At 52.1% G+C, this 27,262-nt stretch overlaps 12 protein-coding genes across 12 annotated transcripts; 3 read left to right on the top strand and 9 right to left on the bottom strand.

The window, feature by feature from the left end:
- Positions 1-131: 131 nt before the first annotated feature.
- On the top strand, positions 132-1,905 carry pgmA (phosphoglucomutase PGM2; the record flags this gene model as incomplete). Its single annotated transcript, XM_056667224.1, has 3 exons — positions 132-184; positions 234-535; positions 593-1,905. 3 exons carry the CDS (start codon positions 132-134, stop codon positions 1,903-1,905), a joined length of 1,668 nt encoding a protein of 555 aa, XP_056520820.1.
- A 275-nt stretch (positions 1,906-2,180) lies between these two features.
- On the bottom strand, positions 2,181-3,815 carry N7515_006479 (Gfo/Idh/MocA family protein; the record flags this gene model as incomplete). The annotated part of the gene is made up of 1 exon (XM_056667223.1): positions 2,181-3,815. One exon carries the CDS (start codon positions 3,813-3,815, stop codon positions 2,181-2,183), a length of 1,635 nt encoding a protein of 544 aa, XP_056520819.1.
- A 263-nt stretch (positions 3,816-4,078) lies between these two features.
- N7515_006478 (uncharacterized protein) lies at positions 4,079-5,320 on the bottom strand (the record flags this gene model as incomplete). Its single annotated transcript, XM_056667222.1, has 3 exons — positions 4,079-4,674; positions 4,734-5,180; positions 5,317-5,320. The coding sequence occupies 3 exons, from the start codon at positions 5,318-5,320 to the stop codon at positions 4,079-4,081; spliced, it is 1,047 nt and encodes a 348-aa protein (XP_056520818.1).
- A 757-nt stretch (positions 5,321-6,077) lies between these two features.
- On the bottom strand, positions 6,078-6,605 carry N7515_006477 (uncharacterized protein; the record flags this gene model as incomplete). The annotated part of the gene is made up of 1 exon (XM_056667221.1): positions 6,078-6,605. One exon carries the CDS (start codon positions 6,603-6,605, stop codon positions 6,078-6,080), a length of 528 nt encoding a protein of 175 aa, XP_056520817.1.
- Positions 6,606-6,630: 25 nt separating this feature from the next.
- On the bottom strand, positions 6,631-7,979 carry N7515_006476 (FAD binding domain protein; the record flags this gene model as incomplete). The annotated part of the gene is made up of 3 exons (XM_056667220.1): positions 6,631-6,752; positions 6,816-7,315; positions 7,381-7,979. The coding sequence occupies 3 exons, from the start codon at positions 7,977-7,979 to the stop codon at positions 6,631-6,633; spliced, it is 1,221 nt and encodes a 406-aa protein (XP_056520816.1).
- Positions 7,980-8,476: 497 nt separating this feature from the next.
- On the bottom strand, positions 8,477-10,423 carry N7515_006475 (uncharacterized protein; the record flags this gene model as incomplete). The annotated part of the gene is made up of 1 exon (XM_056667219.1): positions 8,477-10,423. One exon carries the CDS (start codon positions 10,421-10,423, stop codon positions 8,477-8,479), a length of 1,947 nt encoding a protein of 648 aa, XP_056520815.1.
- A 647-nt stretch (positions 10,424-11,070) lies between these two features.
- On the bottom strand, positions 11,071-11,265 carry N7515_006474 (uncharacterized protein; the record flags this gene model as incomplete). Its single annotated transcript, XM_056667218.1, has 1 exon — positions 11,071-11,265. One exon carries the CDS (start codon positions 11,263-11,265, stop codon positions 11,071-11,073), a length of 195 nt encoding a protein of 64 aa, XP_056520814.1.
- A 405-nt stretch (positions 11,266-11,670) lies between these two features.
- erg13 (hydroxymethylglutaryl-CoA synthase) lies at positions 11,671-13,187 on the bottom strand (the record flags this gene model as incomplete). Its single annotated transcript, XM_056667217.1, has 3 exons — positions 11,671-12,902; positions 12,956-13,058; positions 13,128-13,187. The coding sequence occupies 3 exons, from the start codon at positions 13,185-13,187 to the stop codon at positions 11,671-11,673; spliced, it is 1,395 nt and encodes a 464-aa protein (XP_056520813.1).
- A 1,630-nt stretch (positions 13,188-14,817) lies between these two features.
- On the top strand, positions 14,818-17,447 carry N7515_006472 (M28 family metallopeptidase; the record flags this gene model as incomplete). Its single annotated transcript, XM_056667216.1, has 2 exons — positions 14,818-17,211; positions 17,265-17,447. 2 exons carry the CDS (start codon positions 14,818-14,820, stop codon positions 17,445-17,447), a joined length of 2,577 nt encoding a protein of 858 aa, XP_056520812.1.
- Positions 17,448-17,884: 437 nt separating this feature from the next.
- N7515_006471 (fungal specific transcription factor domain-containing protein) lies at positions 17,885-20,050 on the bottom strand (the record flags this gene model as incomplete). Its single annotated transcript, XM_056667215.1, has 5 exons — positions 17,885-18,262; positions 18,349-18,637; positions 18,704-19,076; positions 19,130-19,937; positions 19,982-20,050. The coding sequence occupies 5 exons, from the start codon at positions 20,048-20,050 to the stop codon at positions 17,885-17,887; spliced, it is 1,917 nt and encodes a 638-aa protein (XP_056520811.1).
- A 199-nt stretch (positions 20,051-20,249) lies between these two features.
- N7515_006470 (alpha-keto acid decarboxylase family protein) lies at positions 20,250-21,972 on the top strand (the record flags this gene model as incomplete). Its single annotated transcript, XM_056667214.1, has 2 exons — positions 20,250-21,426; positions 21,455-21,972. The coding sequence occupies 2 exons, from the start codon at positions 20,250-20,252 to the stop codon at positions 21,970-21,972; spliced, it is 1,695 nt and encodes a 564-aa protein (XP_056520810.1).
- A 211-nt stretch (positions 21,973-22,183) lies between these two features.
- Positions 22,184-25,629, bottom strand: N7515_006469 (DUF1765 domain-containing protein; the record flags this gene model as incomplete). Its single annotated transcript, XM_056667213.1, has 2 exons — positions 22,184-24,770; positions 24,824-25,629. 2 exons carry the CDS (start codon positions 25,627-25,629, stop codon positions 22,184-22,186), a joined length of 3,393 nt encoding a protein of 1,130 aa, XP_056520809.1.
- Between the last annotated feature and the right edge of the window lie 1,633 nt (positions 25,630-27,262).

Genomic DNA, 27,262 nt, shown 5'->3' with positions numbered 1-27,262 from the left:
AACACATGACGCCAAATCAGGCTTGGCCCGTGGAGCTTAACAAGTCGGTCAACTTCCAAGATTTCCTCCCCCACCCCCCCCCCTTCTCTTCTTCTCTTCCTTAACTCTCTCTACATTCCATCATCTTCATAATGTCTGTTCAGACAGTATCCATCCAGCCCTTCGCTGACCAGAAGCCTGGAACGTATGTTATGCTTGTTGCCCCGCAATTGACCAAGCTAACTTGCTTGCAGCTCCGGCCTCCGCAAGAAGGTTAAGGTCTTCCAGCAGGCCAATTACTCCGAAGCCTTCATTACTAGCATTCTCTTGTCGATTCCCGAAGGTGCTGAAGGTGCCTTCCTCGTCATTGGAGGCGATGGCCGTTACTACAACCCCGAAGTTATCTCTAAGATTGCCAAGATCAGTGCCGCCTATGGTGTCAAGAGAATCTTGATTGGACAGAATGGCATTATGAGCACTCCCGCTGCTAGCAACCTCATCCGTGTGAGGAAGGCAACTGGTGGTATTCTCTTGACTGCCAGTCACAACCCCGGTGGTACGTAGTGATGCGGAGTAAAGAGGAAGATGGTTGAGCTAACCTCAACCAATTCAGGTCCCGATAACGATTTCGGTATCAAGTACAACCTGGCCAATGGTGCCCCCGCCCCCGAGGGTGTTACCAACAAGATCTACCAAACCTCCAAGACCCTGACTTCATACAAATACGTCGACATCCCCGACATCGACACCACCACCATCGGCACCAAGACCTACGGGCCTCTCGAGGTTGAGATCGTGCACTCTACCGCCGACTACGTTACGATGATGAAGGAGATCTTCGATTTCGATCTCATCAAGGAGTTCCTCAGCTCCCACAAGGACTTCAAGGTCCTGTTCGACGGCATGCACGGTGTGACCGGACCCTACGGCGTGGATATCTTTGTCAAGGAGCTCGGCTTGCCCACCAGCAGCACCATGAACTGCCAGCCCAAGCCAGACTTTGGTGGCGGTCACCCTGACCCCAACCTTGTGTATGCCCACGAGCTCGTCGAGGCTGTGGATAAGAACGGCGTGCACTTCGGTGCCGCCAGTGATGGTGACGGTGACCGTAACATGATCTACGGCGCCAACAGCTTTGTCTCCCCCGGTGACAGCTTGGCTATCATCGCCCACCATGCCAAGCTCATTCCCTACTTCCAAAAGCAGGGCGTCTACGGTCTCGCCCGCTCGATGCCCACCTCCGGTGCCGTGGACCGCGTGGCTAAAGCCCAGGGTCTGCAGAGCTACGAGGTGCCCACGGGCTGGAAGTTCTTCTGTAACCTCTTCGACGAGAAGAAGATGTCGATCTGTGGTGAGGAGAGCTTCGGCACGGGCAGCAACCACATTCGCGAGAAGGACGGTGTGTGGGCTATCGTTGCCTGGTTGAACATCATTGCCGGTGTTGCCAAGCAAAAGCCCAACGAGACCCCCAGCATTGGCTCCATCCAGAACGAGTTCTGGCAGACCTATGGCCGCACCTTCTTCACCCGCTACGACTACGAGAACGTCGACAGCGAGGGCGCTAACAAGGTCGTTGGCACTCTGTCTGACCTGGTCGCCAACCGCGACACCTTCGTTGGCTCCGAAGTCGCCGGCCGTAAGGTCGTTGACGCCGGAAACTTCTCCTACACCGATCTCGACGGCAGTGTCGCCAAGAACCAGGGCCTGTTCGCCAAATTTGATGACGGCAGCCGCATCGTCGTTCGTCTATCCGGTACCGGCAGCAGCGGTGCTACCATCCGTCTGTACGTTGAGCGCTACGAGGCCGACAAGTCCAAGTTCGGTCTCTCTGCTCAGGAGTACTTGGCTGATAACATTGCGCTCGCTCTGTCGTTGCTCAAGTTCAAGGAGTACGTTGGCCGTGAGGAGCCGGATGTTAAGACCTAAGTTTGGTTATGTTAGGGTTAATGTGGAACCTGCTGGATGGGGATCACCTTTTATTTGCAGGTCTACGCAGTATGATTTGAATGTGAGAAGACTGATGAGCGAAAAGCAGGATGAAATTCAGATATTCGATACGTTGGCATGATATAATCTGTGCCTTTAGCATAATACGAGCCTGGCTTGTCTTTACCGGACCTTTTTGAAGTGGATTAGAACTACATTATCTCTCAAAGCACCCTAGATGCACTCGTAGATTCTTTATTCCTCGCTCTCAACATTTACGCCTTCCACGCAGCAGCAGACGCCCTCAACTTCTCATCCCACCAACTCCCCCATTTAACAACCTTCTCCTCCCTCCTGGCCTCCTCAGCCGCAAACACAACAGCATGACTGCGCACCGCCTCCTCAAGCGAACACCCCACAAACCTCGCCTGCGCCGTCTCAACATCCAACTTCCCACTCTCAACTGCCTCAACAGCACTAACAAACTGCCTCGCAAGCCCAAAGTCCCCACCACCATGGGACTCCTGATGTTCCGGCGGCGGCTTCGGCACATCAAAGACCGTAGTCTCCCCAGTAGCAAAATCATAAACTGAGATCCTACTACTATCATACTCAATCTCCCCCGTAGTTCCATAAACCCTGCCCCGGCGCTCACACTGTTTCTCCGTCGGCGCAATCATATGAAAGCTCGCCGTCTTCGCCATCCGATGCGGCCCCTCCTCATCCCAACTAATCGTCACAACCTGATCATCACAAACCTCATTATCAGCCTCCCACACGCACCGCCCATACCACGGCCTCTCAGCCACAGTCTTATCCTGAACCGTCTCATCATAGTCTTCACTTAGCCGATCCATCAGCACTCTCTCCGCAGCATCTCTTCCCTGAACGCGGACCACATCCTCAATATCCGGACACACAATATCAACCGGCCACCCGGTATGTCCCTTCGCCAGATGCCGCTCATTGTAAATCCTCACCGCACTATAAGCACAGTCCCTCTCAGCCGGACAAGATACACAATTCGTCGCATTCCCAGCAGCAGCCGGTTTCCGACTGCGTCGGAACTGCGTCAGCGATCCCGCCGACGAGATACTGCGCGGGAAATGCGGCGTTTGGCCTGTGCGTGCTGCTGTCTCTGCGTCTGTCGGCGAGCACAGCAGCCAGAGGATGAAGTCGATATCGTGGCAGGATTTTGTGAGTAGGGAGCCGTCGCCGGCGGCTGTTTGACGCCGCCAGTTGCCGCGCACGTAACTGTGCGAGAAGTGCCACCAGCCTACTGGCTCGCAGTGTTCTAGGGAGACGACGTCGCCTATCACGCGGTTGGTTAGGAGGAGTTTGCGGAGGAGGATGTTGTGTGGACTGTAGCGGAGGACGTGGCCGATTGAGAAGATGTTCTTGGGTGGTTGCGGGGTGGAGTCCGGGGAGGGTGGCTGGAGGGTGCGGTAGACTGTTAGGCAGTCGTTTAGGGAGAGGGCTAGGGGTTTTTCGCAGAGGATGTGAAGATGTAGTGGGGCGAGGGCTTGTAGGATTTCGACGTGGGTTTCGTCGAGTGTGCAGATGAAGACGCCGTTGACACCTGGTGGGATTCGAGTTTGGGTTGAGTTTGGGTCGGGGTTCTGGACGAGCTTGCGACGTGAGAGTTCCCATTTGACCCATTCGCGCCAGTCGGTGAATTCTTGGCCCTCGGCTGGGCTTCCTGAGGAGCCCCAGATGTACTTCTGTCCGAAGTCGCGCCGTTTGAAGGCGTGTGGCTCGGCGATGGCGTGGACTATGCCTGATGTTGTGGCTGAGACGCCGCGGGCGTAGGCGTTTCCTCGGGAGCCGGCGCCTATCACCAGGAAGCGCATTTGCTGAGTCGAACTGGAGCCGGTGATGGTGGTGGTATCGGATGGGATTGGTTCCTTCATGGTCGGTTTGGTCAGGGTGGGGAGTCGGGACCAGGTGAATATTCAGACTTTTGGATCCAGGATCTTAGGGAGTTAAGATCTCAGTCTCACTCTCAGATTTCGGCCTTTTCCAAGTAGATGAGTACGCAGTATATAACTAGTTCGTAATGCGAAGTCCGTGAGTGGCGAGATCGCTTTCCAGCGGGGAAGTGCGGGGGAATGCAACGTCGTCACAACCTCAAACTATCAGGGCAAACACAATCACGAGACTTATAGATCGAATTCTATCTACCTCGCGTCTTTTTCTCATTTACATCATTCTCATCAAATATCACCGCAACCTCCTCCAAAGACCGCCCCTTCGTCTCAGGGAAAAGGAAATAAATAAGTCCCAAAAACACAACCAGACACCCAACAAAAACACAATAATACCTCCAAGCAATCGCCGTAAACGCCACGGGGTTAACATATTGATTGAAGAAACATGCTACAGCATCCACCGACAGCGTGACAGCAATCCCCTTAGCCCGCAGCTGGAAGGGTAAAATCTCCGCCGGATACGAGAGGAACAGAGGCGCATACGCGATATCGTATGCGCCGAGAAAGAGGAACAGCAGCGGAACAACTGCAACGCCAGCTGCAGGAAGGTGCCGTTCGGCGAATAGACCAGCGGCTAGCGTGGACACGGACAAGAAGACAATCATGGCCTCGGTGGAAATGAGCCAGAGGACGCGGCGGCCGTATCGCTCTGAGGCAAGTGCGCCACCGACTGAGAGTAGGAAATTCCAAATGTTCAGGCTTACGTTCACGGCTGCTTGGTCGGCTGCTTTGGTTATTCCGACTGATGAGAGGATAGGTGCGAGGTAGTAGGATAGGAGACCTGCGGTCGGTTACAGGTATTAGCGAGAGCTCTTTTTTTGCAAATTCTGCTTAACATACCATTTCCTGCCCATTCCTGCATCAATCCCACCAACACACAGATCGCCAGTCGATGCATATTGCCCTTGGACGAGAAGAACGTGGCCCAGTTTGTCGCATTGGTGATCTCGGCGGTGATCGTGCTGCAAATCAAGCGATACTCATACTGCACCAACTCGTCGTCCGTATCTCCGTTCGCATGGTACTTCCCCAGAATAGCCAGAGCCTCGTCTTTGCGGCCCTTGGATACAAGCCATCTCGGGCTTTCGGGCACAAAAACGAGTAACCCCAGCATCTGGAATAACGGATATGATATCTGCAGCAGACAAGGAACCCGCCAAGACCAACTGTTCTCTATGCCGATGGTTGCATACGTGACGGCCGCGGAGCTAATTGCGCCCAGACACCAGGATGCATTGTACAGGGCTGTGGCGGTCTGTCGTTGTCGTGGGTGGGCGATCTCGGTGGCTAACAGTGGTGCTGCAGTCTGGGTAATCCCCATTCCTATGCCCGACAGAATCCTTGTGCCGAAGAAGGCCCAGTGGTTATGGATGGATGTTTGGATGATGGCTGCCACGATGATGATGCTAGCTCCGATACTCACGCATGTCTTGCGTCCGAATATATCGGCGATATAAGAGGCTGGTGCGAAAGATAGTAAGGCGCCTAGTGAAGTGGCTGCAATGATCAGACCAACTATATTCGGGTCTAGACCACCGATGACAGAACCAACTGTGCCATTGTTAATTTGGAATTTCTCGTATAAAATTGGAAATCGAGATCCTTACACTCTGGCAGCACAAGCAAGCTATTAACGAGACTTCCAATATACCCCGCTGACGAGGCAGTCGAGAACATAAACACAATCGCCAGATTGAGCTTCCGGAGGCCCCTGTCTTTGATCCAGTTGGGGTTTGTGTTGTTCGGTAGGAGCTTGAATGCCTCCATCGGCTCCTTATTCAGTACCGGTTCTGTCGCCATGATGTATACTCTCTCGCCACATGGGCTTGCTAGAGAAGGTGAGGTCGAATTATATGCCGAGGACTTGAGCTTCCAGCAATATTACATCGACTAGCTTATATTCCGTGAGAGCAAGGGATCGTGCACATTCTTCGGACTCAGCAAATCTCCAGCCTTGCACGGGTGACGTTCAGACCTCATCAGGGAACTCTGGTGGTTGAAGCAGACGGAATGAAGGGAGGAATCATGGAATGCAAGATCTAATCATCCGAAGAGAGTAATTTATCCAACCCAACAGTCCCACGAGCTCAGTTGGAGTTATCGAACCAGCGCAGAGCCAACGATCTGCCGGCCAAACAAGAATTATACAAAACGCTCACAGATATCACGAATAGACACCATGTCTCAATCACACTCCCCAAGCAACGAAGCATACCGATTCCCAAGCCCACAAAACCCCTCACACTGCCCACCAACCTCCCTCCCCTTCCCCAACACCTCCTCCATACCCCACGCAACCCGCTCAGCACCCACCCTCGCGCCCTCCAAATTCGGCGCCCCAGGCCCCAATCGGAGAGCCGCCATGCGCCCCGTCACGAACAAAGGTACGTCATCCCTCCACGCCAGATCGTTCGTCAAACAGGGAAAGCCACCCTTGACATCGATCGGGTACTGCTCGTTCATCTGGCGTAGCAACGGCATCTCACGCACGTCGGCCCGTGCCCCCGTCGCGAAGTAGATGTAGTCAATTTCCGGGAGATCTGGGATTGGTGGGTCGGTTGTTAGAGACCAGGTTTGTGTGTCTGGGTTGTATTCGTGGGCTTTTATCTTCGTGTAGGGGTGGATGGAGGCGCGGTTTTGGGATGCGTGGTGCTTGATGATTTTCGTGTAGCGGGGTGTTATGCTACCTCCGTTGCGGGCGGTTTGGAGCATTGAGAGGCGTTCTGGAGACGTTAGCTTAGGAGTTTAGTGTTGGTTTCCCTATGAACTTGCCTTCGTCTGTGTCGGCAGACCAGAATGCTGCTTTTTCCCAGTTCTTGTACTTGCCCATCCATGGTAGACTGATGTCGAAGTGTTTTACTGTTCGTATTAGACATTAGCCAGTGTCTGCTTGCAGGCGGGTATAAGGTGATTTATACATACCCTTCAAGCCTGATCTCATCAAAAACCACACCTTCGTCACACCCTTTCGAACAGCCATATCGACAATCTGTGCAGACGAAAGTCCACCACCAACGACGACAACATTAGTCTCCTGTCGACGCTGGATCTTGCTCTGTACATTGGGACTGGGGAAGATCTTGATCTCCATACTGTGACAACAGCCAGCTGCCCCTTCTTGTTCGCTCGAGGGCCTCCATGGATAAATCTTGGATACCCCAGCTCCACCAGGACCGACAGCCAGGACAACAGCCCGACTATAGAACTTCTCTCCACTGGAAGTGACGATCGTAAACACCTTCGAGTCGGAGCTAGCAGAGAGATAATCGTAGGAAAGATGCGTGGCTTCACGCTTCAATATCTGTCCCGGTTCATCCAAGGCATACCGCTGGATGATCGAGGAACAATAATCGGAAAAGAGCTCTGTAGAGGGTGAGAAGTAGTCTTTTCGATCTCGTTCGTCGATCTCTGATCCGATAGTCCTGCAAAAGGGGTTAGTGACCTCTATATCTATACAAATAGAAAACAAGTCAGATAGTAGACTCACTGAACCTTCCCCATCTGCCTCCTCTTCTTCTTCTTATGCTTGCTCATCTCCTTCCCAACACACCCCGAAATCTCCCACAAATCCTCATCCCGTCCCGTCTCATTCGTATAAGCCAGCATCCCATCCCGATCCCCGGGGTCAACATGGAAGAACATCGGGCTGCGAAGCTGCTTGATTTCCAGCGTGCGGAACGCATTGTCCCACCTCTGCATCCATTTATTGCCCGAGCCATCCAGGACAAGCGTCGAAAGAGACGACGAAGTCCTAATCGATGATGTAGATGATGCCGATGACAGAGACGGGACTGATGATGACGAGTCCGTTGAGGCTCGTCGATCCTTCTTTTGGTGACAGGGACAACCGTGCTCGGAGTCCCATTTTGCTGCGCGTACGCCGTTGATCTTGCTGTGGCGGGCCTGGACGAGATTCATTCGCCCGCTGTGTTTCTTGATCCAGTGGTAGCGTTGGTGTTCTTCGTCTGTGAAGACTGCTGAGGGGGTTTCTTCGCTTAGGCGGGCGGCGACGGCGAGGCCGCAGGGTCCTGCGCCGATGATTATTACGTCGTGGATTGAGTCTGGTGGTGGTTCGGGGGAGGACATCTTGGGGGTGGTAACTTAGGGTTAACCGTCAGGGTGAGCGGGTGTGTAGGTATAGGGAACGTAGTACGGTGGATTAACGGTGTAGGGCTATAGGATAAACCAGGATTCTAGGAGACAATCAGGAGAGAAATACCCCAGAGTCGATCTTTTATAGTCTAATGGATGGTGCTATCGCAATGTCCTCAGTTGGCTATCGAGGTACTCTTCCCCCAAGGTCCTTAGGACTTGACACAAGACTGGATCAGGGAAAGCTCCATACTCTCCGATAAACGATTAGAATATTGGATATTGTCGATCCATGAGGACCTTGGGACTGTTATAGGTATCTGTTCAAAAAGAAATGATTATTATGTTTGAAAGGGGGACCTAATAGCAAGACGAAACCACCAGCACCGAACCAAAAATATTAGAAAACAATAAAATGACAAATATGAAAGCAAAGCTCCAAATCCTCGACCCCAGAAAGTGCCCACCCCAGCGCCAGAACATATACTTATTTATGCCATTTCTTTTTCTTCGTCTCCCCAGACTTCGCCCTGGGCGCACCACCCCCCCTCCCTCCGATGCCAAGCATCCTGAGGCCAAACCCATCCCCGAACCCTCTTCGCATCTCGCCTCTCTCCAATCTGCGGCTCGGGAATCCATTTATCCTTGGGCTCCGACAGGATACGCTGGCGTGTAAGCGCCCCGGGCCCGCCGACGTTGAGATGAGCCGAGGGCTGATCTGGAAGCGGCACAGCCTTCGAAAGCAACAAAAGGAAATACAACGCCAGGCCGGCTGTCATGGGCATGGCAGTGGCCTCCTCTATATCCTCCGGCTCCGGGGAGTCGTGGTGTGAGGGGAACGACGAGTTCGACGAGGAGGAGAAAGACCGCGCGCTGATGGGTGTTGCTAGCGGCGCTGGAGCTGGTGCTTGCGAGTTGATACCACTGCTCGCTGACGTCTTGAGTGGGATTGAGGCGGCGATCTCGAGGAATCCGAAGTACGGGACGTCGTCGCCGGGATCGCAGCCGGCGCGTACGCATACGAGTTCGATTTCCGTTATTATGAAGCCGTAGCGGCAGGAGTGTTCGCGCATGCAGCGCTGAAGATGGGCAAGGCCGTTGAGGTACTCGACGCGTCGGTGGGGTGCCTCGTTTCGCATGCCGGTGTTCCACCGGTCGAAGCTTTTCACGATGCCGACTAGTCGGCCGCGAGGGAGGCCGGAGCTTGTGGATTCGGTGTCTGAGCTGTAGTTTGCTAGGAAATGGGGATGGCCGTGGTTTTTGTGGCCTGTGCTGCGGACATCTGGGGCTGCGTAGAGTTGGAGAGGGTTTGTGCCCTGGGAGACGGCCAGGGCGGCGTTTACTCGTGGTGCATAGAGATCACGAATTAGGCTGACGAGGGCTGGTTCTGACTCAGGTGCTAGGGCTGCGGGAGAGACTGCCACATGGGGCGTGCACTCTGCTTGAACCGGGACCGTTAGAAGCTTGATCAGTTGGCTGTCCAGGGAACCAAATGCAGCGAGTGAGAAAGAGGTCCAGCTGCGCAGGTTGCGGATATCCCACCAAAAATAATCGTGCATGCCGCGGGTGGGAACCACGCTGACATTGCGGACCAGGTTAATTGGTTGGATTGGCAGGGTCAAATATGATAATAGAGTCGTGAATCTGGGCGTGAGGTCTTCCTGGGGACTGAGCACGACGGGGGATTGCTGGGCCACTGATGCCTGGCGGTAATCATATTGGGGTGTTGGCACTGTTAATGGAAGTTGGGTGCATACAGGAGCTCTTTGGTCTCCGAGTCTTCGAGAGTATGTCGAGTTGACCATGATGGGAGTGACGGGAGATATAGGAGTCGTCGGTGTAGCCGGAGCTGCCGGGGCCTGCATTGGAGATGCATCTTTGGGCAGCTCAGGGCAGGTGGGATAACCAAATCGACTCCAAGGACCGGCATCAATGATAGATGCTGACACTGAACGTGCGTGGCCGCCGCCTGCCTTGCGCTTATATGAAGGCGTGAGCGTTACAGGCGATGACAAGGCAGAGACGCTGCCCTGTACAGCCATTGGCAATGGCGAGATAGGCATGGACAATGTTAGGTGGTCCACGACACCGCGTGTATGACGGCCAGTCGACGGCCGTGGTGGTGGGTAAGGGATGAAGCCAGGCGGATTCCGTGTATTGGACAGAACCCTGCGGTGACGGAGAGGCCCGCCGGCAGACATTGGCTCAACCACCACATCTTGAGGCCTAATCTTAGGCAATATCTTTGGGCCATGATAATATCTGGTTGGTGATGAGGTAGGGCTAGTATTGCCAGTCACAGTTGACCAAGGAGATGACTCGCTTGAATAAACAGAGGAATTGGAGGGATGACGAGCATGTCCACAGCTGAGGTATTCCTCAAGTGAGAGACGCGGCGGCGTCGTCGGCCGGTAGCGAGCGTGTTCGACAGTAGACATGATGGTGAACGTGTTGATCAATGTCAACAATGACAATCTATCACGGGAGTATGAACGAAGGAACCGATGTCTTGTTGACCAAGTCGTTCAAGAAGGCATGATCCAGGGAGGATATTTGGATATTAAATGGACACTGACAAAGTCTCAAACAGCCAAGCTCGATGCATATAAAAGGCTCGACTGACGAACCCTGGTGGATCTATAAGACTTGAAACATGGAGAAGAGCCCCATTGTGACGCCCACGGAGCTTCAGGATCTTTTTTTGGGATCCTAGTCTCCGATCAGAGGAGCATCCACGCGATGAAACGCGAAACTGCCGACATTGTGCCTGGCAGACAGGCATGTCGCGCGACAGAAGCACTTGAAACTATACCTCCGAGAGGTCAAGTTCGGTATAGTGCGGTTTCATCGGACTGTCGCGCGTTAAGGTGTTACTATATTTCGCATCTTCTTCATTAGCATTCTTCAGATTCCCCGTTAGGGTTAGTTTGCTGCAGGTTGCTCGAGATGATCTAAATTGGGAAACAATTAGGTCGCATTTTCGAGTTAATTAGCAGACTTGTTGGTGACTCTCCCTGCTTCAAGACTTGCCAAGGCAGCGGTTAAGGGTTCCAGGACAGTAGGGGGATAATAATAGGCATCAGGGTTATGGAATCCACACCGACTCCTCAGAAGAGGGTGGGAAGGTGTTTGAAAGGAGGGTCTCTGCTCCAGAGGCGCCAGGGTCGAGTGTGATATCGAAGTCGGCGGCTACAGGCGTGGGATGAGTTTGAAGTACGCGCCGAACGACGACGGGCGTCACGTTCAGTGATTGGATGAGCTTGAGACAGAAATGTCCCATAATTAGCATCAATTAATGCAGTTGATCGATGAGTTCGTGCCAATGTGGAGAGTAGTGCAGAGTGTAAGAGGAAGTGAGGTCAGATCTGGGTGATCAACACGCAACCGCGCATTGACCCCTGGCAACGTTTCATAACAGTCAATGTATGTTCTAACGAAAAGCTATGCATTTGAATTGTATCATTATTATCTTTGATTATTTCATGACATTCATTTCAAGTGGGTCGAACTGATTCAAAAACACCCAACCGAAAGAGTAAAAAAAAGTGGAAGCAAGGTCCCAATGACCTTGCCATGGTCTATACACCTTGGTAAAACACACAAAACGCTCGGGGGAATCTCTCTGAACCGTCTAGGCAAAATATGAACGGTAAAGGCAATATAACATCATCATCAAAGCTTAGATTTAAGCCTTGATCTCGTATTTGCGGCGGAACATGTCATCCACCTCGGTCAGGTAGTAGACACCGGATCCAATGGTCTCGACATCACCGGCGGGCTTGAAGTTCTTCTTCAAGTGGGCATGCTCACGGAGCTTGCACATGGCATCATATGCAGCGGGCTCAAGGACAGTGCGGGCATCGAGACGCTTCTGGAGGTCAAGCTTCTCAACCATGTTAGAGACATCGCCGACAATCTTGGCGCTGAACATGGAGCTTGCAAGGCCGGAACCGTAGCTGAACAGGCCGATGCGCTTGACCTCCTTGGGATCGAAAGCGACGTTGCTGAGCAGACTGGCGAGGCCGCCGTAGACTGTGGCGGTGTACATGTTACCGCACTGAGTGGCGACCTGGAGACCGGGGTTGACACGCTCGGCGAAGCGCTTCTTGGTGAGACCCATGAAGGTCTTCTCAACGACCTTGTCAGTCAAAGACTTCTCGTAATCCAAGTCGCGCAATTCGGGTGCGACCTCTGCGAAGGCGGGGTTGGAGGGGTTGGCCAAGTAGTCGTTGTAGAGCATGCGGGCGTAGGATTTCTGGACAAGTTTGCAGGTAGGAGCGTGGAACAGAATGTAGTCGAAGCGGTCCAAGGGGGAGGTGGACTCCTCGGTGGTGCCATTGACACCGTTGACGCCGTTGACGCCGTTGGTCTGGGCCTTCAGGGTCTTCTCGCGGGTACCGTAGGCCTTGTAGCAGGCATCGACAGCCTCGGTGTAGCAGCGGAGAGAGTAGTGACCATCTACAACGGGGTACTCGCTGGTGAGGTCAGGCTTGTAGAAGTCGTAGGCGTGAGTGAGGTAGGAGGCACGGAGACCAGGCTCAAAGACAATGGGGGCATCGGGGCCGATGACCATAGCCACAACACCAGCACCACCAGTGGGGCGGGCGGCACCAGCGGCGTAGAGGGCAATATCACCGCAAACCACAATGGCATCACGGCCGTCCCAGGCGGAGGACTCGAGCCAGTTGATGCTGTTGAAGACGGCATTGGTACCACCGTAGCAGGCATTGACGTTGTCAACACCCTCAATGTTGGTGTTTCCATGGGGAGCGAAGAGCTGCATGAGGACCGACTTCACAGATTTGGACTTGTCCAACAGGGTCTCAGTGCCAACCTCGAGTCTTCCGATGGACATGGGGTCGATGCTGTACTTGTTCATGAGGGAGGAGAGGACGGTGAGGGACATGGAGTAGATGTCTAGGCATTCAGTTAGTTGGATTCCAATTTGAAGGCGATCCAAGAAAACATACCCTCACGGTCATCACAGAAGCTCATCTTGGTCTGGCCGAGACCAATGGTGTATTTTCCGGTAGCGACGCCATCGTACTTCTCCAGCTCAGCCTGGTCAACACACTGTGATTGACATGTCAGTAAAAGAGCCCTGGCGATGAAAAACACGGGGAAGACTCCGAGAGCACTCACCTGAGTAGGGAAATAGACTTCAATGGCCTTGATGCCAATGTTTTGGGGACGAGCAGCCATGGTGGGGGTATGGAGGGGCTAGCAACTTTTTTTTTTGTAGCGAGAAAGAAAAGCACAAGGAAGCTGAAGGTGGAAGTATGGAGGGTTGGAATAGAGGAAGAGAGTACACCACAAAAGAAGTCAGGCAGAGGGCAATTGATATAAGAATGAAAAAGGAGTTCTGTGTACTCGGATCTACAGTGTACGATCTGTCACCAGCCGATTTTATTTTATTTTTCATTTTTTCATTTCCCTCTCTCCTTAAGTGGGGAGATCTACCTGCATGGCTTTGTCTTTCCTTTGGGCCGGATAAATGCCTAGCTATTACTACTGTGTAACTATTGTAATGTTGTTGAATGTGTGTAGTTTGTGTGGTGTGTGAACGGGAAGCTATTCCATAACGAGGTATATCAACAGCATAACTACCACACTCTCCTCATAACTACTCTGTACTCGTGAATGAAAGTACTAAGATACTACAGTAAGACGATACAACTTATCAGTCCGTCTATGCTTCTTCTCCTTGCTACGTGGCGTTGCCCAAAAAATTCCTCACTTCCATGTGTACGGTGTAGAACTGAGTCTGCCATCTTATCGATCTGTATCCACCTCATCCGCCGGTCTCCACGCTTCCTCTGTCTCCCCTGGGACCATTCCAAGGTCTTATAACGTTGGCTTAGCTGTTTTTAGTGTAGTGGAGTAACTTCCGCTGGACTCCGAAGATGTAACTACAGCAGGGAATATACTCGGAGTACATGAAGGGGACTGTAGATAAAAAGCCATACATAAAGGACGAGCTGGCCGCTGGCGACAAAGCAAAAAAAGAGTCCCATACTTTCGGTGTTTCTATTTTCCGCCAGGCCAGATCCAGACTCAGAGATCCAGGCATCCAGGCACTCAGGCAGCCAACATGCTCTACCATTTGCTTCCCATACCCTCAATGTTGGCATCGTACATCGAGCTGGTTTTGTACTCCGTAGCTAACTAGTTCCTACTTCAATGTTCTTTGTCCCTTGGACCTCTCATAACTCCTTCAGATAGGATGGGCCAGTGTATGGCTTGTCTTGTTGCTAGGTTTTATCTCCCTTGTCTCACTATACCCATTTGTACAGTTGTAGGTTACAATGGATATGTACTCCGTAGGTATTCCATCGGTTCTTTTGATTGTCTCTCCAAAGCACCTGATATCCGTGTCAAAGGTATGCCATGTGCCTCAGGCTCACGAGTCACGAGTGTACTGATTGTCCTTGGCGTGGACACCTGGACAGAAGGTATGTACTCCGTAACATTGCGCTATTCAGTACTCCGTCCATATACGCAGTATTATTTCCTAGCATAGCCATGGTAGCATCACATCTCCAGGGATCAGAAGTAAAGGAAATGAATGAGTTTCCATAAGACGATTTTTCAGGCATAGTTACAGAATGTGCCAATGCTGATTGTGTAAGGAACTTGCCGAGACCGTGGGTCCGGGGAGGCGCCCACGTCTGCCTTCTCCTTCTCCTATTGCAACTTCATCAACTCCTGGAGTCTTCTCGTCGGCATAGGATGTCGATCGCTCATTTCATATCCTCGTAACAGATCATGATCTTCCGGATCGCCGCACTCGCACACCCTTGCTACGGCTCCCCGGAGCCCCGTATCTCTCACAATGGGCGACGAGAAGTTTGATTATCAGGCGGTCCCCATCCCCTCTTACGCAGAAGCAACCGGTCAGCCTTCCTCCTCTCGATCCGATCTCGGCGACGGAAATGACCTGGAACGACAAGAGTTACTCGGTCGCGATCATGCTGAGACCCGCGGTTACCACCCACCAACCGTGGAGTCGGCGCGCACCAGTCTCGATGAACTGGAATCGGCTGCCTCACGCTCTGACCGGGAATCCGTGGAGGAACTGCGACGGGAATTAGACCAGATGGACGTGGATGACTCGTCGACATCCTTAACCGGTAGACACTCCGCGCTACGACATCGTTTCTCTAAACAGCTATCGAGTCTGAGCCGTACGTTGTCCGCTATTCAACGACCCTTCCAACGATATATGCCCAACTTTCGCTTTACGATAAACCTCAACGACACGAGGGCACATTTCAAAGATCAGGGGTGCATTCTGCTACTACGAGTGTTCGCTCTTTTACTCGTAGTCACTCTAGTATACGTCTTCTTCATCGCCGACGTCTTCAATATCAACAGTCGCATGTCCATGGGCCAGTCGTATAGCGCCGCCTCCGTCGAGAATTTCATACAAGGTCATATCAACGAGACAAACATCGCCGAAAACTTGCGACGAGTTACCAATTACACCCACGTCGCTGGCACGGAAGGCAGCTTTGCCCTGTCACAGTGGATTGAACAGGAGTTCCACAATGCAGGGTTTGATAAAGTCACGCGGGAAGAATTTCAAGTGTACCTCAACTATCCACGCAAGGATGGTAGGAGAGTGGCAATCATCGATCCACCCAGTCTAGCTTGGGAAGCCAAACTCGAAGAGGACAACGCCCAGGATCTCATTTTCCATGGACATTCGAAGTCAGGCAATGTTACTGGACCTTTGGTATATGCGAATTTCGGATCCCGGGATGATTTCAAGCTGCTTGCAAATAAAGGAATTTCGCTCAAGGGATCGATTGCTTTAGTCCGCTACTATGGCACCGAGACCGATCGTGCCTTGAAGATCAAGGCCGCTGAATTAGCTGGAGCGGTTGGCTGTATCATCTATTCCGATCCTGCCCAGGATGGATTCGTTCAAGGCCCGACCTATCCCGAAGGTCGTTACATGCCAAAGGATGGCGTACAAAGGGGCGGTGTCAGTATGATGTCGCAGGTTGTCGGCGATGTTCTTAGCCCCGGATGGGCATCCACCCCGGGAGAAAAGCATCGTTTATCCCCGGAGGAAAGTCCTGGACTGCCCAAGATTCCTAGTCTTCCTCTCGCCTGGCGCGATGCACAGCCACTTTTGCAGGCCCTCAAAGGACATGGCTCCAAGGTCCCAAAGGAATGGGTGGGCGGTGTTCCCAAGATTCAAGAGTGGTGGACCGGTGACGAGAAATCCCCGGTCGTTCATCTGATGAACTTGCAGGACGAAGTCGAGCGACAACCTATCTACAACATCCACGGCAGGATCGAGGGAATGGAAGAGCGTGACAAGAAGATCGTTGTTGGCAACCACCGGGATTCGTGGTGCATGGGTAGTGTCGATCCTGGTAGTGGCACTGCTGCTTTCCTGGAGGTCGTACGAGCCTTCGGCGAGTTGCTCACCTACGGGTGGCGTCCGCTTCGCACCATCGAATTTGTCAGCTGGGATGGAGAGGAGTACAATCTCATCGGCTCAACCGAACATGTCGAGAACGAGATCGATGAGCTCCGCGCCAATGCCTTTGCCTACCTGAATGTCGATGTGGGCGTCGCCGGGCCGAATTTCCGTGTTTCGGCATCACCGGTTTTTGAGCGTACTGTGCTACAGATTTTGAGCCGTATCTCAGACCCCTATGCCAACGCGACGTTGAAAGACCTCTGGGATCAAAAAGGCTCCAAGATCGCCCCGCTGGGCGCCGGGAGTGATTATGTTGCGTTCCAGGATATCGCTGGCACCTCGAGCATTGACTTTGGATTTGACGGCGAGCCCTATCCCTACCACAGCTGCTACGAAACCTATGATTGGATGGTCAAACATGTCGATCCTGACTTTCAATATCACAAGATCTTAGCTCAGTTTTGGGGCCTGCTCCTGCTTGACCTTTCTGAGAATGCCATGCTTCCTTTCGACCTTGAAGCTTATGGCAACTCCATGAGCAGATGGGTCCAGGATTTGGACAAATTCGCCAAATCGAAGAAGGCCGCAGTGAACATGGAACCTATGTTCAAAGCTGCGGCTGAGATGACAGCCAACGCTATTCAATTCGAATCCTGGAACAAGATCTGGCATGATACTGTTTGGGGTATGGGTGGGTATGAAAGCAATGTCATGGCAGTTCAGCGCGTGAACCACAATGCTCGAATGGCTGCTTTCGATACGAATCTACTTGATCTGGAAAAAGGCGGAGGTGTAAGTTGGCCTTGCGGCTTCTTTGCTGAATCATAGCTAACAAACGTGTACAGATTCCCAATCGCACACAATTCCGACACGTCGTCTTCGGTCCAGAGTTGTGGTCTGGCTATGACGCCTCACTCTTCCCTGCAATTCGGGATAGCATCAACACAGGGAACTGGACCTTGACTCAATATTGGATCGACCGCGTCGCCAATATTATCCACCACGCCAGCGACAAGCTGCTCCACTAATGTATTTTACTTTTCCGCCTTCCACACATACTGGATTGATTCTTGGCATGTTTTAAACAAGCACTGTACAGCCTGACGCCATGTGGCAGTCGGGAAAGCTTTCTAACTGCATCTTGGGATATTTTTCAGCTCGTCATATACCAACCATGCATATCTCTTGTGCTCATACGGGAGTCGACGGAATATCTCGTCGCCTCCTCCAGTTGCGTCTATCTTCATCCCTTTTCAATGTATCTAGCTTCTCATTTCCTAGTCCCGAGGGACCGGCGTTCATATGGGGATATATCACATTTCGTATCTAACCTTACCCTCCTAGAGGATTTCAATGGAAGCTGCCAGCCAATCCATGATATTTGCTACTCTCAACCTTAACTCCGATCCACCATACCTAAATCCTTCACATATATCCGGGTATCATAAATTCATCACTACTCAACCTAAAGAGGAGGTAAAGAAGGCTCAATAGCCAGCAAAGACGGATGATCCGCCAAACTCTGCCAAAACCCAGCCTCGAAATCCCATAAATCCAAACTCAACAACGTCGCCCACTCGTCAGTTCCCTCCTGTCCCGCCACCTCAGCAACAGGCTGCGCCGTGTCCGAATGAGTCGAGTCCAGAAACCGCTGTATAGTCCGCGTAGCCTTGGATAGCAACGCATAATTCGGATCCCCGGCTCTCACTATCGTCCCGATCTGCACCTCTGCGACGAAAACACTGAGATCCTGTAATGAGCGCGTTCGCTGCATTCGTGGCATGTGTTGTTTTAGCATTGCTAGGAGCAGGATTCCTGCTGCTGGTAGGCCGTAATATGCGACCTGGGAGAGAATTCGTTAGTTTGACTGCTTTCGTTTTTCTTTTTGAAGAAGAACAAGACCAAAAAAAAAGGTAGGTTAAGCCATACCTTCCAGATAAGCCCGGTCCCAGAATTGGTGAGCTGATCCCGTAGCAGAATAATCTCCACAACGAGCGTAAGCATCTGACCCGCCGTCTCGATGATCGGCGCATCCGGCTCAGTCGGCGACTTGAGAAGTAGAAGACGAATCAGGAAGAGTACGTGCAAGTGGTGGAGTCGGACGCCAGCAACGAAATCTCGCTCGAACGGTCCCTGCGTGCATTCCTTCAGACTACTCTCGAGACGGAAATGCGGTGGCAGGCGTTGCCATTGTGTTTCTGCTTGGCGCTGGATTGCACTATTTGTGTTTGATGTACATCAGTTACGGGCTCTTTTGGGGTTGGTTCCAGTATTTTTTGCCTACCTTGCTCGCGACGCACATTGTGGATCATGTTTATCTTGAAGAAGTTCCCAGATCTCCTCTTTCAGCGAGGCGCACAGCGCAGACCACCGCGTGTCGGCCCGGTACCCGGCCTGGGCGTCTGAGGACCAGGCTCTGGAGTGCGGCGCGTTGTGGCAGGATGGGATCTGAAAGTGGCAGAAGCGCTTGTTCATTCGCGGTGGGCGGCCGAGGAATATTGCTATGTTTTTGTCTGCGGAGTAGATGCGGGCGAAGGCGGTTTTGCGGAGTTCTTGGAGGAAGGGCGGGATGTTGGGTTTTGTTTCGATGTTCTCGTGGTAGCCTAGGGCGAAGGTGGAGGATATTGCGTCACCTAGTTTGCGCCAGGAATGGTAGCCTGCAATGGGATTAGTATTAGTATGTGGGTTCGTATGGGTGCTGATGGCTTACTTTGATCTCCGTCTACGTAGGAGTGGACGATGAAGTTCTCGTATTGCATGATTAGTTGGAGATCATTGAGACAATCGAGGGAAAGAGAGATCTCCAATGCGAAGTCACAAAGTTTCGTGCACAGTCTGCGGAGTGTGTATTGTTCTTGCTCGGTGGTGTATAACGACGGGAAGAAAGCGATGTCAATCGTTGCTCGAGTGACAGCAGCAAAGAATATCCCCAACGTCTCCCAGCGAGCATTGTGGTCCAAGAACTGAGCCGAGAAGTCGGCCAGGTCGGTGGTATCGTTGAACTGCAGTGGCTGGGCTGAGTTCTGCATGAGACATCTTGCGTAGACGAGATGCCAGTTGTCATCGTTGTAGGAGAACAGTTGGGACACACTTTGGGCGCATTCATTAACAAATGGCTCCGCTAGGGCTAGATTGGCGCCTTTCGCTAGCCAGAACATGACGAGGTCTTTCATAGCTGACAGCTTGTATGTTGTCAATAGATGCTTGAGGATGTCTGCGCCTTGTAGGACCAGATGATTGTCTCCGAATAAGTCTGAGTGGAGAGCTTCTGGTGCTGCTTGGTGACTACCGAGGCCATGGTCTCCTTCCGGAGTGATGTGCTTGAATATAGCTGCATGGCTAGACGACCCTAGATACCCTGGGTTTGGGTATGGATTGCGTCTTGGATTGAATGACGGTGGTTCATCTGGTGAACCGATGCTGCTAACAAAAGCGTTAGCCAATTTGAAATACAAGTCCAGGGCAAGTATAGAACCGACTTCTGCTTCTCGACTCTTCTCCGCTTGAAAGGCGTGGTCCTGTAGATACAGATGCCTTTGTTTGCACTGCACCGCGTACAAACAGGCTGCTTATGGTCACAAGCCAATTTAGCCTTTCTACAGGCTTCGCAGGCAGCCAGACGCGCCGACATGACTGGAACTGGCGGAGTTTGACCCGCCAGTGGAGAAAAAAGAATGAAGTTAAGCCAACGGCTAACCACGGAGAGATCGGAGTAATCGGCGTATCGATAAGCTGCGGGGGAAACACCGAACACCCCCCATCTACCCCGATCTAGAACTATAAATACGCCCGGTCTTTCTTCTCGTCCAACACCAACCACATTCTACATCATGACTCAAGACATAAAGCTTGCAGATTATCTGTTCACCCGGCTGCGCCAGCTGGGCGTCGATTCCATGTTCGGCGTTCCTGGTGACTACAACCTCCGATTACTGGACTTTGTCGGCCCTGCCGGCCTCCATTGGGTTGGCAACTGCAATGAACTCAATGCTGCCTACGCAGCAGACGGATATGGTCGAATCAAAGGCCTCTCCGCACTGATTACCACATACGGTGTTGGCGAGCTGTCCGCCCTCAACGGTATTGCCGGCGCGTATGCCGAGAACACGCCCGTGGTGCACATTGTCGGGACACCCCCACGGCCGCTCCAGAGCTCGCGGGCATTCATGCACCACACATTCTCCGACGGCGATTACCGTCGCTTTGCAAACATGTCGATACATATTACCGCAGCTCAGGCTCGACTGGAAGATGCCACCACCGCACCGGAAAGAATCGACCATGTCCTCCGCCAGGCATTGATTCACAGCCGTCCAGTCTATCTCGAGGTCCCAGACGATATGCCCGATGTGCTTGTCTCGGCGGCAAACCTGAAGACTGAGATCCGCATCCCCGAGCCACCAAGCTCCACCCTCGAGCCGCAGGTGCTGGCCCGCATCTTGGAGCGATTGTACAGCGCCAAGCGTCCATTCATCCTGGTCGATGGGGAAAGTACAGCTCTCGGCATCGTCGAGCAGCTTGATTCCCTAATCAAAGCAACCAACTGGCCAACCTGGACTACTGTCTACGGCAAGGGCCTGGTCGACGAACAGCTACCGAATGCCTACGGACTATACGCGGCCGCCTTCGGCGACAAGCCCGCACAGGAGTACTTCGCTGAAGCAGACCTGGTCCTATCCTTCGGCCCACACAACAGCGACACCAACACCTACTTCTACACAACGGTCCCCAAGACTGCAGTGGCAATTACTTTCTCCGGCAGCACCGTCCAAATCGACAACGACACCTACCGCGATCTATCCGCCCACAAGATCCTCTCAACCCTCCTCAATGACCTCGACACCACCCGTCTCGTCAACGCCCCCGCACCCCCAAAACAAGAAACAACCCTATCCGACATCCAGGACACCGACGCCCTGGCCCAAACCAACTTCTACCGCCTCGTCAACCCCCTCTTCCGCGAAGGCGACATAATCCTCACAGAAACCGGCACCGCCGCCCACGGCGGTCGGCACTTCAAACTCCCCACCAAAAGCCGCCTTTTTCGGCGCCGTAACCTGGCTCTCCATTGGCTTCATGCTGCCCGCAACGCTGGGCACCGCTCTGGCTCAGCGCGAGCTAAACAAAGACACAGCCAGCAAGGCGCAGACTGTGCTGTTCATCGGCGACGGCAGTCTGCAGATGACGGCGCAGGAGATCAGCGTGATGATTCGCGAGAAGCTGAATATCGTTATCTTCATCATTAATAATGATGGGTACACTATCGAGCGGGTTATTCATGGTCGCAAGCAGGTTTACAATGATGTGCCGTTCTGGAGACATGCGCAGGCGCTGAACTATTTCGGTGCTGATGAGGAGCATGCCAAACAGAATACGTTTACGGCTAGGACTTGTGGGGAGTTGAGGGAGGTTTTGGATAATGGGAAGATTCGGAATGGGGAGGGGGTTAGGCTTGTTGAGGTGTTTATGGATAGGGAGGATGTACAGGGGGCTTTGCTGTATCTGTTGAATAAACAGCTGGCGCAGGAAAAGGAGGAGGCTGAGGCGAAATGATTCTACTGCAATAGATAATGCATTGAATAAACTTGATCGCAGTAAAATGGTGTCTTACTATGATTATTGTGTGTCCTAATACACATAAGAAACCCTGAGAAGAAACAAAAGGCTAATTAAACGCCGATTCCCTATGCTCGATATTCGCCATGCACACGATGGAACTAGAAACGAAACTAGAAGAATGACCCGAAACATTTTAAAACAGACATCAGCCTGAACATGTCAAGAGTCTATAATGTGTCTGCCGGAATGCACTTTTGCGACGCTTATTTGCGGAAGCTATCAGCTCCCAAAGCTGGCGTCTCCACCATGCCATCATTTGGGACGCCCTCGTCACGCCGACGGGCGAAAAAGCTGTCGCATTCGGAGACAACATGTGCCCATTCCGCGAGGGCACGGCCTGCATATTTGCTAGGCACAAGATGGTCGTAGGAAGGTTGAGGGGGAGATCGGGAAGGGGAGAGTTTTTGTTTGTGGGTGTTCGCGGCCATGTATCTGAAGTAAGTTGTGTAGGGGTATCTTGGTCGGCGGGGGGTTGGGATTCCTGATCAGCCTCAATCTCGGACTGGACTGGATCCTCCGAGGCTGTGTCATACTCCGATCGGTCAGGAGATCGTCGATTCTCGACGTGCAACTGGGATGCGACAGGGAGACAAGGGGGGAAAAGACGCTTGTTTTTGGTCGGGCCAAGTGGGCGGTCCGTCCATTCGAGGGAGAATTTGAAGAAGAATGGCTGGTGCGGAGTTTTGGGGCGGCTGAGTTCGTCCGTACTGTTGCTCGGAGTTTTCTCATGGTCATCCTTACACTTGCTATCGGGCGTCACTGTAAGATCGGATACGCCATCAGAGTCATCAGGACTGCTGCTGACGCCCTCGGCGGAACGTGTGCTGGAAGAACTGCCGAACATGGCCTTGAAGAGCCCCCATCGCTTTTTAGGTGGTTGACTATCGGAGTTATTGGAGTCGGAAGATCCCGTTCGTCGGTGTTGTGACACAAGTTGGTCTGAAGGCACGGGGGGAACGACCCGGTCGAAGCTGACAAAAAGATTGACTGGAGACAGGTGGTTGTCGCATCGGATAATGATGATTCTTCGCCCGGGAGCTGGTGTGCAGGGAGCAGAGGACAGTGGGGCTGTCATGTCCTCTTCGGCCTTGGATTGGAACGCAATGTAATACTCCCAGACTCGCAGGAGTCGATCTGAAAGTACTTCATAGATGTTCGAGTCAAGAGAAGAGGGATCCGGGTTGAATCGCCCGACTCTCCAACACAACAAACGATGGAAATACGCTCGCACCATTGGACTCCAGTGATTGAAATAGTAGTAGAATACCGGTTCATGCAACAAAAAGTCCAGGCAGAGAGTTGCCTTCCTTTCGTCTGTGGCAGTCCAGATGCCCCAGACACTGAACAGGAAAGAGAATACGCGGATTTCGGTGAGCGAGTTGTGACTCTGCATCATTTGACGACAAACGGCAAGCCAAAAGTTCCAATCGAACAGCTCCGTTTCAATCGACTGAGCGTAGCGGGTGACAATTGGAATGATCTCTTCCAGCAAGTCACACAGCAAGAAACATGCAGGATGATCATAGAGGGATATGTTCTGCGCAGCAGCTTTGATGATGCCACAGAATGATTCGGCAAACAGTAAACGAGCACGGTTTGGTTCAACCGACGATTCGGAGAGTAAATCTCGTAGGAGGACAACCAAACGGTTCTCTGCCATCGATCGATGGCTGTTGCTGCCGTTTCGGAGATGGTGAGGCGCAGCAGAAGTATCCGGTGACTCTATGAAATCGTCGAAAGTAATTGCAGCAACTGTGTAAGGGTTTTCGTTTAGTGGCTGCGCTGACTGCTTGTAGATCGTGTCCTCTATAATGGAAAGGAGCTGGGCATGAACCATCAATAGTCCAGGTGCCAATATCCGCTTTGCCTTCTCGGTTTCCGAGGGAATATACTCCGCATACAGGATATGGATGTATTTCACAAAGACAAAGAACAGGTCTGTGTCGCGTCCAGCCCATCGCGTGACCCAAGGTCGATTCCAATCGATAGGGGTGGTATTCAAGGGTAGCTCAGGGCTCTGGCGCAGGTAGCGCAACAGAGGCGCTTGAGAGTGGTATGCGAGAGGGCGGAGAGCCGGTGGAAAGGACAGGGCGAGCTCCTGTGTGTATGCACGGTCTCCAGCGCGTAAACCTCCAGATTCCGATAAAATACGCCGGAACATCTTGGGAGGTGTGCACCACAGGCGGACCAGGATTTCAGGCACCCCGGGACAGAAGAAAAAGGCATACGCGCAGACCTTCCCACAAAAAGCGACCAAACTAGCTGGTGCATGTCTCATAGACATTCGCTCCACCACGAATGCCATCTGAGATAGCAAATTTTGAATGAAGATGTTCCGAATGTTGTGATGAATCGACTCAACCAAGAAATCCGAGCCCGAGGAACCTGACACATCCGATGTTTCCGACACCGAAGTCGATGCATAGTTCAACGAATCTGTAGGTCCACTGCCTTGGGCCATGGGAAAGGGGATGCGCCATTCTGGTCGAGCCATGATCCCCACCACAGCTTCCAGATACACTGGTCGGTCGGTTCCCGAGATCGATTGGTTATTCTTGCCATTGAGCATCTCCGACATCCCAATCCACCATTTATTGAGAATATTGACCCGACGATCGAGATCCTCCGGCCTGAGGTTCTTGCACGAAGCGTGCATCTGAGGGCGACTGAGGAAAGGGAGGAGGGAGGTGCGGATGACATTGGCTTTGAGCGAGCTAGATTTGGCTTGGAACCTGGTCTCGGGTCAACACTCGTGATGCGAATGCTCAAGGCGAACTGTACCTACTTTTGAAAGTCGGCTTCCAAACCGCGAAAGATGCTCCAAAGCTCATCCTTCTGGCGTGCACGATCGACACCGCTATTCGCATACGCCGCTGCAGTTTCTACGGCTCCTCTTGGCATAGGTGGTAACACCGGGGTTGTGACCGAAAGCGACGCTGTAAACTTCTCGAATGAGGTTCGGTGCCGTAGTGGATTGGTCGTCGGACTGCTCGGTGAACTCGGACTGTCTTCAGGTCCCTTGGCCACGACAGCTAGCATTGGGCGACGCGGGCGTTTGTAAAGGATCGTCCGTCGGCGGGAGGGCGGCATCTGATCATCGTCTGTGGTTCTACCGGTGGTCCGAGTTGGGTCTGGGGAATCTTGCTGTCTGGATCTTTTCGCTGAAGGTGAGGGGGATCGGGAGGATGAGCCCCAGGGTTTTCTCGCCAAGCTGACTATCCGCCCTGACATTGACAGGCTTTTGGATGGCCGCACCGCCGGCTCCGGAGCCCTAGTTTCTGGTATATTTGATTCTGCGTCCGTCAAATCCTCCGATGATGACAGTGTGAAACGGGACACGGGGGTTGACTTTGGCTTGTCCTTGGAGCGTAACGAGGTTCGTCGGAGGATGTCCTTCCCCGCAGCCACACTTTCCTTTGTCGGTGATTCTGCCACATTTGGAACAGCATAGTCGGAAAAGGTACGTCTTAATGTCGGAGGTTCTGTTGCTGCTTGGCTGGGAAGCTCGGTGTAGCTGGCGGCACGAGAGAGCTCGGGGGTCTGGTCATCATTCGGGTAGCTGGCCGGTGTCCCGGGAGAGGGCGAAGACATTATCTCTTTTTTATTCAGGAGGCAGCTGAAGATATTCCGGGGGCCTTTTTATCTGGTCATTTCCCCTTAAAGTAATTCTGAGCGTAGAAGAGACCAGCTCCTCTGTGCACCAGTGTGTTTCCAGGTCGAAGTGGTCAGGCGCGCTGCATCTGGGAACGACAAACAACGATCACGAATGAGAAAATGCCCGTGTTAACTAAGAGCGAGAGAAGCACCAAGAGAAAAACAATAGGAGCTGGGGTGGATAGATCTATGCTTAAAGGGCGCCACTCTGAGCGAATGATCGACGGGGATTCTTCCCCCAAGCGCCTGCACAAGGGTAAAGGGTGGGGAGGTGTGGCTCAAGAGAAGTGAGGGAGGAAGAAGAAAAGTGATGAGAAAAGGAAATGAAAAGGAAAAAAATCAAAAATCAAAAATCAAAACAAGAAAATAAACAAAAAAGGGAGAACCAAATGAATAATTCCCGAAAGGGGAAGAAGTTGTTGTTTAGCTGAGAGATGAAGATAATCAACTCGAGACGAGACATCCATCTCTGCTTATATTTGACTCTTATGTATTCTCATACTATTCTCATGCGCATAGATACATCTACACTGCCTTCTTTAAAAAGGAATTTGAGACATTCAAGTGAGACTGTTGACTTTTTTTTTACTTTTACTCCACTTTCTTTCCCACGGTTCTCATCTTCCTCTTCTCTCGACCCTAACAATATACTCCAAGGAGTCCAAACCTACTTCTTCTACCTCCTACAGTAGCCATCATGATCGCGTAATACTATTCTCTGTCAGCTACTCAGCTTGCGTCTTTGCATACACTCTGGTGAATAGGACAGCCTTCTGTGTTCAGCCCCAATTGCAAGACCGCTATAGCCGATAGAACCAATCGCATGATGTCCGGAACTTCAAGGGCATTTCACCGAGTGGATGACAGCTGTACATCTCAGGTACAGATCTAGTCCTCGTATTCCCCCATTCTTTGGCTATGGAATGTTGGAATGTGCTCGGTCTGACTCGGCATCGTATATCAGCCTTATTAATGCCCCGATCATTTGTGCATTTGTGCATTCTTGACTTGTGTGCCATTCATCATACGAAACTGCCTTCCACAGCATCCGGAGCTGGGTAGAGATCAGGTTCCCTTTCGGGATACCTCGTCTGTGCAGGGCAGCAGGGGTATATGAGCCATAAGACGCTTTAATATCATAATAGGCCTTGATAAGCAAATTGTTGTAGGTCTTCGGATGCTTCTTTCATTATTTTCCATCTCGATGTATCCAACTGGGTAAGCCCTGTTGAGTGTTGACACACCATGGATCACATTGCACAAGGCCTTGGCGGCCTTCCGTTGCGTCCCCTGCTGGGAAAATCAGGACCCAAGTTGATGTTGAACGACTAGAAGTGGAGGAATATGCAATCTCGCAATAGTCTTCGATAGTCTTCTTTTCCGGGGGATTCGGTTGTTCCCTTCCGGAATATCGATCAAGGAGGCGCGTCTGATAGGTGAAAGTTTGATACACCAGATCAATTGCAATGCTTCTATGATCTTCTGGTCTGTTTGTTTGTGGATCTATCGATTGCAGTAGTGGATCCAATAGTGAGTATCAATAGTTCCTTATGGACCTTCATATACCTGG

The sequence above is a fragment of the Penicillium bovifimosum genome, assembly GCF_028826915.1.
Source record: "Penicillium bovifimosum strain IBT 22155 chromosome Unknown utg000005l_segment0_segment0, whole genome shotgun sequence".
Taxonomy (NCBI): Eukaryota; Fungi; Ascomycota; class Eurotiomycetes; order Eurotiales; family Aspergillaceae; genus Penicillium; species Penicillium bovifimosum.
The sequence above is the reverse complement of the archived record's forward strand: the minus strand, read 5'-3'. Positions and strand labels throughout refer to the sequence as shown.